This window comes from Phragmites australis, chromosome 17, assembly GCF_958298935.1.
Source record: "Phragmites australis chromosome 17, lpPhrAust1.1, whole genome shotgun sequence".
In the NCBI taxonomy this organism is placed as follows: Eukaryota; Viridiplantae; Streptophyta; class Magnoliopsida; order Poales; family Poaceae; genus Phragmites; species Phragmites australis.
This window is the reverse complement of record NC_084937.1, coordinates 1,475,832-1,484,347: the sequence shown is the minus strand read 5'-3', so window position 1 is coordinate 1,484,347 and position 8,516 is coordinate 1,475,832. Positions and strand designations below refer to the sequence as shown.

Genomic DNA, 8,516 nt, shown 5'->3' with positions numbered 1-8,516 from the left:
TACCCTATCAATCTGGTCATTTATCTTGTCTAATCACCATTGACCAATAAAATAAAATGCCATACATTTTATACATTTGCCTTGAGCTAGCCATCCTATTGGACTTGACGAACAAATCATCCGAGTCCTGATGTTTCTTCTAGGCTTATCATCGACTCTTCACTTGAGCTTGATAATGATGTTTATTCTTGCTTCCCATCTTGATCATCTCTTGATCTTCCTAAAGCTTGATGAAGTTCACTTAATTGCTTCCCATGCATTGAGCATGAAAGACTTTTATTTTCGTATCATTTTCATCCGGTTTACCACTAAGGTTTTAACCGTAAGCATCAAGAACACAAGTTGTCCACTAAATTTGTATTGATATTGCTCTTCCAACTCGGAATATTGAATATCTCAATTAAATATTTGCCATCATATAGAATCTAACCCCAACTTACTCTCAAGCACATAGCACATAAGTTAGTCTATAAAACTCAATTGATAATTCTATACCTTTAGTCACTTAATCTCCACAAGTGGCTTAGCCTTCACGCTTATTGTCAATATTCTTAAGACCATCCTCAAACTCTAAGGTCTCTTCCTCTCTATCTTCTTCTTCATCACATGAGCATCCCTTAGAGCTCAATGACCTCGATGTATATCTTTTGATCTCATGTCATTCCTCAAAGAATCCATACTTTATCACTTACGTGTCTCATATGGAATAACACACTAACAATTCTTAATATAATTTTTAGTCTATATGTATTATCACCACTTACCCGAGCATCATCTAAAACTCATTCATCTTGATGCATTTCTCTTGATCAAATGACATTCCTCAATGAATCCATGCTCAATCCTGTATGCATCACCTATAGAATAACTTACTAACAATTCTCAACATAATTATTAGTCTATAGGTATTGTCATTAATTAACAAAACCACACTTAGGGGCTAGATGCACCTTCATACATAACCCGTATCATTATCCTCATGTATTCTAGCCATTGAAAGATATAAGGTGTGGATGTGCTAAAATGACTAAAACCCACAAGTAAGTATTATCGCCACTGTATTAAATTACACCATCTATGTAACCAATAAGGATTATTACGTCATCTTCATAAATATAACAAAATTAGACCATATAAAAATAATAATCTACATATGCATACGCCACGTATGTGCATTATAAAATGAACCATGATATGAACTGCAAAAGCCCTCATATAGAAAATAGTCATGTAGAACAGACTCAACCATCTTAACATAATTAAAACATCACTTAAAGACATTTTTCATATTCTTAAGTCTAAACATGTGTATTGCATTTATGGGCGGATGTAGTAAAAATAACCAGTTAAAGTTGTAACAACAACCGCTACATTCACTTACCTCTACTGAAGATGAAGATAAGCTATCAATGCCTTGCGCAGCACCACTTGCTCAAGCACTCGTCCATCAGGACCACTACACACTAAAAGATCATACGAACAACAAGGAATGCAACCCTAGGCCGGCAACCAGTCAAACAAAGAAAACAATAAACACTTGTTCGCTTAATAGCAGAAGCATTGCTTCTCTTTTTCGTATCTTTTAATATACAAAAGAAATGATATCAAACAAATACGTTTATGCAAACTACAGAACTATACCTACAACTTTCATAAAGAGAACATAATTTTATTCTATCGTTAAAGGGTGTAAATCACAATGAAAAACAGAAGACATAATCTATCTCTGAGTTCTGACCAGCACACTTCTAAATATCATCACTGACAGTACAATACTCCAAAAATTATAAAATTTTACCATCAGATATAATAAAACATTATCTATGACTTTTGTTATTATGAGAAAATTCACAAAAATCATTAAAGCCACTGAATCTGCCCACAAACAGAAACTGAATTCTGAATCCAACTATGCTAAATAATAGACTTTCAACCTCTATTTTACTCAATCCACTAGGCCCAAAATTCTCAAAAAAAAAACACAGATACTAGGTCTCCGTGTCCTCTACAACTCTCCTATTCATCCTATTCATTGATTCTGAGGAAAAATCGTCTTTATTGCCTAAACCATCAAAATAGTAGCACTACAATAAGATTGTGTGCAGAACACCGATTACATGCAAATCGATGGTTTCTCCTAACTAAACCATCCCCTAATGACGTGCTAGGCACTAAAACAGGAGGAAAAGCCATGGATTTGCTACCTAAGGCATCCACGCGAAGAATCCCTTCTTCCCTTCTCTTCTTCCTTCTTGTTCCCCCCCTCTCTCATTCTCTCTCACTGGCCAGCACTTTAGCACTGTAACATTGTAGAATGTGGCTACTATAGCAGGGTGGCGGCCCGACGGGCAGACAACCGACCCTAAAGAAAAAGAGGTCGTTTTGGGCCTTATACCCAAAGTGGGGTGGCGGCCTAAGCCCAAGTTGGGTCCAAGTGAGAAGAAGGGGTTGGCTGCCCCCCTCCCTGCCCAAAGCCAGCCTAAATATTATTTATTCCTGTTTAAAATATTGTATCAAGGTATTTTTGAATTTCCACGATTGGCTGGAAAAATCGGAAAATGTCTTTTTGACTTCTAGAGCATTACAGTGTGTGTGTGCGTCTACGAATTGTACAAGTGTTTCTAAAAAACCCGAAAGGGTTTGTTGAGGTACCATTATTTTTTTCTCATTTTAGAAATAACACTGTCTTTTGCTTCATCATTGCTCTGTCTAGCATTCTACCTTTAAATCTTTCATGGACGCAGTGGCAGAGCTTGGGCCAAAAATTAGCAAGGGTTGAATAGCAGAAATGTGTGACTCATAGGCCTAAATAGTACTTCATATAACTGTTAATTTCCATGCTTGTGGGGCGGGGGGGGGGGGGGGGGGGCAGCCCACCTTAGCCACAACCAAGCTCTGCCACTGCATGAACAATATAGATCACACATCGAATTGTCCGCCTTTAACCTATCCCATCTCTCTCTTCCTGCAAAATTGATGACGTGCAAAGGAGCTTGGGGCAGTAGTGGTGCTCGCCACCACGTTGCCATAAGGTAGGTGCCACCTCATGCTCTTCCCTTTGCTCTCCGCCAAGCATACCAACGTAGCACCTCCTCTCTCCACGGATGTTATCACCACCCTTAGATCTAGGAGGTATGGCTGAGGACGAACAGGCACGGGCACATGGCGACAATGAAGGTTGGATGAGCGTGGCCTAGATCCCTCAACGGCCCTCCTTTGTCGCCTCGAGAGAAGATGACAACTAGTGAGCGTACAATGGTGGAGATGGACCAGGCTGATGTCCTCCTCTCTGATTGGATCTAAGGCAGCAACGTCCATCTTCGCATCCGATTTCAGCTCCAGTCGATGGCAATGGCATAGGCTCTAGTCAAGGGCAGCTCCAAGGGGGGGGGGGCAAGCAGAGCATAGTGGACCATAATGGGATAAGCATTGTAGCAAGGAAGGAGTAGAGAAGGAGGAGCACTACAGAGAAGAGGGGAGATGAGTGGGATGTTAAAGAAAATGGATGGAATGATAAACGGAGGAAGGACAGAGCTGAATCAAGTGCTATTTTTGAAATTAGGAAAAACTTAGTGGTATGGGAACAAAACAGTTCAAATTTAGTGGTACCATGACAATTTAGCCGTGTTTCAAACAACTCACTATTCTAAAATTGATCTCCCCCACGAGGGGCAAACCAACTCGGCCATGGTAGAGGCTGGGCGGCAGGCGCGCATCGCAAATTAGATTGTTGTTCCCTTGTCCGGTACGAAGTTGGCTCATGCCAAACTCACCCTTTAGTAAGGGAGGGGATGTGCTTCTATCCATTTGTATATAGGTAAGGAGTTTTTCCTATTGTGACATAGAGAAAGGAAGAGGAATAAAGAAAAGAGCTACACCTACATCTTGTGCCTAATTGTGTTCTTGATTGATCGGGGTTTTGTGCTCTGTTGATTGTCCTACCGGTTGACAATATCATATTTGAATTCAGCATTATCCTCTCATTCATCTATATTTCAATATCTAGTTTGTTTTCCCTAGCTATTTTTTTCAAGGGAATTTTCCGTAGATACTTCCATATATATCAACAGTTAGTGCACCCCAAATACGTGGATTCATTCAACACTGAATCGATTTTTCTAAACCTGATTGGAGAACGTAACCATCTGTTTTGCAAAATAATTTCTTTTAGTCAAGAAGCTTCATTGCTTAAGAAGCAGGATTACAATACAATGTAGGTTGAGGCAAAGCATTTTTCTTCACCGTGACCGTATTCTTTGGTTGTTTGAATGATTTAAATAATTTTTCTTCACTTTTGCTACTCATCACATTATTGAGTCATTTTGGCAAACAAGTTAATTAGGTGAGTGCTAAAAAGTAAATAAATCTTGGAGTAGAAAACTCACTCCAGATTATTGAGATTTGATGCTAAAGAAAGAAAATCACAGAAGTTGATGGGATATCGCCTGGCGCGGAGATCGAGCAGAACAGGGAATAATTATTTTTTAAATTTCTCTTTTCTTGGGTCCAATAGCAGTGCCAAAAAAAGGGAAAGCCTCCTCCTCCGCCGCCGCCGCCGGCCCCAAACCCATGGCCCCGAAGCGCCGCAACCCGCCGCTCCCCGCCTCCTCCTCTTCCTCCTCTGAGGAAGACACCTCCTCCGGCGACGAAGAAGTGGAGCAGCACCCCGCCAAGAACCCTCCAGCCCCGGCGCCGGCGCCGGCGCACCAAGAAAGTGAAGGATCCGACGAGGAGGAGGAGGACAGCGATGAGGTTGGGTCGTCCGACGAGCTGTCGGAGAATAGTGTGCCCATCGAGCGTCAACCACCTCAAGGAGGGGAGGGCTCCGACGACGACGAGGAACAAATGAAGCAGCGCCCCACCAAAAAATCTCCAACTCCGGCGCCGGCGCGCCTAGAAAGCGACGGCTCCGATGGCGACGGCGAGGACGAGGACAGCGATGCCGTCGAATCGTCCGACGACACTGGGGAGAATGAGGTGCTCACCAAGCGTCTCCCTCAGCCGCCGCCGCCGCGAGGAAATGATGACCACGACGACGAAGAAGAGTCCGAGTCTGAGGGGAATGTGCCATCGCCCGAGCTCGCCGAGAAGTCCAAGCTGAAGAGGAAGGCGCCGGCGACCGAGCTCGCCGAGAAGTCCAAGCTGAAGAGGAAGGCGCCGGCGGCTGAGCTCGCCAAGTCGCCCCCGCCGAAGAGGAAGCCGGCGGCGGCCGAGCTCACCAAGTCGCCCCCGCCGAAGAAGGCTGCGGCTGCGGCAACCTCGGAGGTCACCAAGTCGCTCCCGCCTAAGAAGGCTGCAGCTGCGGCAACGACGGAGGTCGCCAAGTCGCCTGGGCCTAAGGGGCAGGCAGACGCGGCGATGGAGGTCGAGTACAACGCGAAGAAGCACTTGGAGGAGAAGAGCGCGTTGTACTGGTACCTCTGGAAGGAGGTGCTGGCTCTGGAGGCAGAGCATCCTGGCATGTTATTCAAGTGGGCCTTCCTCAAGATGGCCGATGCCAAGGCCAGCAGGTTGAACACCAAGATCAAGAAGCAGAGGGTAGCTGAGATCAATCAGCATTTACGGAGGAGGGACATCCAGAAGGAGGTGACCAGGGTGCTGGTCAACTTGATGAAGTGATCGCAGGTCGATTCGCTATCCTTCTGAAACCTAAATCAACAGATAAAGGAACTGCCTTTCCTATATAACCTAAGTCAACAGATCAAGGAACTGCCTTTCCTGTATAATGTAGTTATGTAGAATTAAGTGGATACCTAGTTATTTATTCAATTCAGGTGTCCACTTGAGGCGCTTTTCTATGATGTCATATCCTGGTTATGATACATCATGAAAGAGATTCCTGCATAACACAGAAATGCAGAGTTTTTGCGCACAATTTAACAATGGTTGTACCAATTGGTGTCAAAAGATATACTGCTAGGAGGATGAACTAAAATGATTTAAATTAATGAACTTAAATATGTTGAGAGGGCACCAAGCAAATGTTAACAGATCTAATGAGCTATCTACTGATAATACATCAACATTCTTTATTGTAGCAAGTAGGGAGCTTGTAGTTTTACATGTTATGAACTTCATTGCATGCCACAACCAAGTATTCAGAAGTTTACTTTTATGCTTGTGCTAGCTAGTATTTGGTCTGGATTATATGTTTTATTAAGTCTGTATGATAAAAAACTGGTCTAATATATGTACTGTGATCATGCTTATAGTTGATTTCATTGCACTTTTTAATTGTTCCTTGATGACATTGTTTCATCCAAGGTGAGTTCTGTTTGGGAATTTTGAGCTTTCGAATTCACTCTTTTAATTTGGTAGCTAAAAGCATCTCATTTGATTTTTTTTTTTGTGTGGTAGATGATGGTATCTAGTATCTGCCTGTTCATGAGATTTTACATTCATTTATGTATCCATGAATTTCTTGTGTCTTTTCTGATACGTTTTAATTATTTATCCTGCATTGCTGAACCTGTGGAAATGCTAGGTACCACTGGAACTTGAAGTTTACCTTTGTCTACTAATTGATTTGCTTAAGGTCTTTTACCATCTGTTGACCTTTCAAAAAGAGATTGCATCCTGGTAGTGGATACATTAGTTACAATTTTTGTGGACTATTTTAAACCCCTCATCATATTATGTCTTTATTTTTTCTTTGTTCAATTGACAAAGTTCTTGGGTATGAATGATCGTGGCTGGGTGCCTTTGTGTTTGGAAGATTTCATGTCCTTCTGAAAACATGAGCTGTCACCCTGGTTTTGCCGCTGCTGGCCGGGTTGTTTATACTACTCGTAACAAGCATGTTTGCTCTTTACTGATGCTTCTGATAACAATGAGCAATCTGTTGAAGCAATGTTCTGACTTGACTTGCCTGTTTGTTGCAGGCTTGGAGCAAGCTGCAGAGTTGTGCGATGTTTTGGTGTCGAAGATGTCAGAAAGATTGCACTTGGTTCTTTTGTGTGATTATGCCTCGGCGTTCTCTCATTTTGGTCCAGGCTGGGCATGCCTGAACAGCTGAAGTAAAGATCTGATGATCTGGGTCTCGTAAGACTAGGCCTCTACTCTACCTCATTTATATAGATAGTAATAGCGTATATTTTGCTGGACTCCCAAGGAAAGGGTTATCTAGTGCTCATGTAGAACTGATGGCAGATTAAGTGATTCCTGTTACCTGCTAATTCTGCTTTTTAAGGGACATGAATCAAAGCATTCTGTGACTCGTGGAGACATGGTTGCTTTTTTTTTTATTGGTTAAGGAGACCAGCCACATCCTCTCCGGCCTCTGTTCAGAGAACAGTCGGGCAGCATGCATCCTCGTTGCAAAAATATTCAGCAGAAAATAGACAGAACTAGGAACAGCAGAATGTCAAGTTGAGTGACCATCTTGAAAACTCGCTCGCCCGTCCATCTGATGCGCCTTGCTCCCAGGTAATTGACCAATATACGATCCAATACATTGTTGCTGATGACCAAGGAGTATAGAAGGAAAATAACAAACATTCAAGAAACACTCTACACCACAAATTGATTTAAGCATTTGAAAATCAGTCAAGATATATTCATTGGATTTTTGTTGATTCTGGTGTGCTTTAAGAAAAGGTGGCTGGTAAATTTTCTCCGTATTGAAGCTGAGTGCCAGTAACCACAGTTTCTTTTCCTATTCATATCGGACAGACACTTGATAGATCGTGGAATAGCGACCTTTGTACAGACATTGAAGCAATTCTAAGACTAAAATTACCAGCAATTCTAAGACACAAATTATCTTTGACGCACGAAGAATAATTTCTCACTGGATTCTGAAGTGGTTCCAGGGAGCAGGCGATATGGGAACATTCCAGCAGATGAGTCTCTTCTGAAAATGCTTGTATTCAACACACGAACGCTGTGATGTACAGGTGAGTATATATAGCATTTACATACAAACGAGGTCCGCTAACAAACTAACTGCCTAGCCTAAGTATTGCCATAGCTGGAGGAACGGCCATGCGAGTGCAGATGCGTCACTGGAGGCGATGCATAGGCTGGATGTAGCTCTTGAAATGGCTTTGTAGGAAGAAGTCCCTTTGTCATCACGTCGGAGCTGTTGGTCAGTGGGCAGGCGAAGAACACGAACGGCGCGCATGGCAACCTTTTCTCCAACAAAACGAATATCGAGTTCAATATGCTTGGTCCGGCAATGATGCACTGGGTTGGTAGTCATGTAGACCGAGGAAACGTTGCTGCAGGACACCATCGTTGCTTTCTCGATCCGGCAGTGAAGTTTGAATAAGCTAGCCGCAGCTACACACTCGGCGACGCTGTTGGCCACCCCTCCGCGCTTGATTGCGACACTGTGGGCTGACGTTTGGATGACCAGGAGGCGACAGTCCGCCCTGTCGGCGTTGGAGAAGGCGGTGATGTCCAACAATGGTGAGCCGCCGATGTGGATGCCGAGAATGCGTTTGATGAGGGCCTTGGGACAATGGCGAGGCTAATGCGTGTGTAAACAAGCCTGTTGCGTAGCATACACAATGTCT

General features: G+C 43.1%; 1 protein-coding gene across 1 annotated transcript; it reads left to right on the top strand.

Annotated features, from left to right (window-relative positions):
- The first annotated feature begins 4,471 nt into the window (after nt 1-4,471).
- Nucleotides 4,472-7,244, top strand: LOC133896579 (nucleolin 2-like). The gene is made up of 2 exons (XM_062337177.1): nt 4,472-5,625; nt 6,882-7,244. Exon 1 carries the CDS (start codon nt 4,570-4,572, stop codon nt 5,617-5,619), a length of 1,050 nt encoding a protein of 349 aa, XP_062193161.1. The 5' UTR covers nt 4,472-4,569; the 3' UTR covers nt 5,620-5,625; nt 6,882-7,244.
- Nucleotides 7,245-8,516: the final 1,272 nt, after the last annotated feature.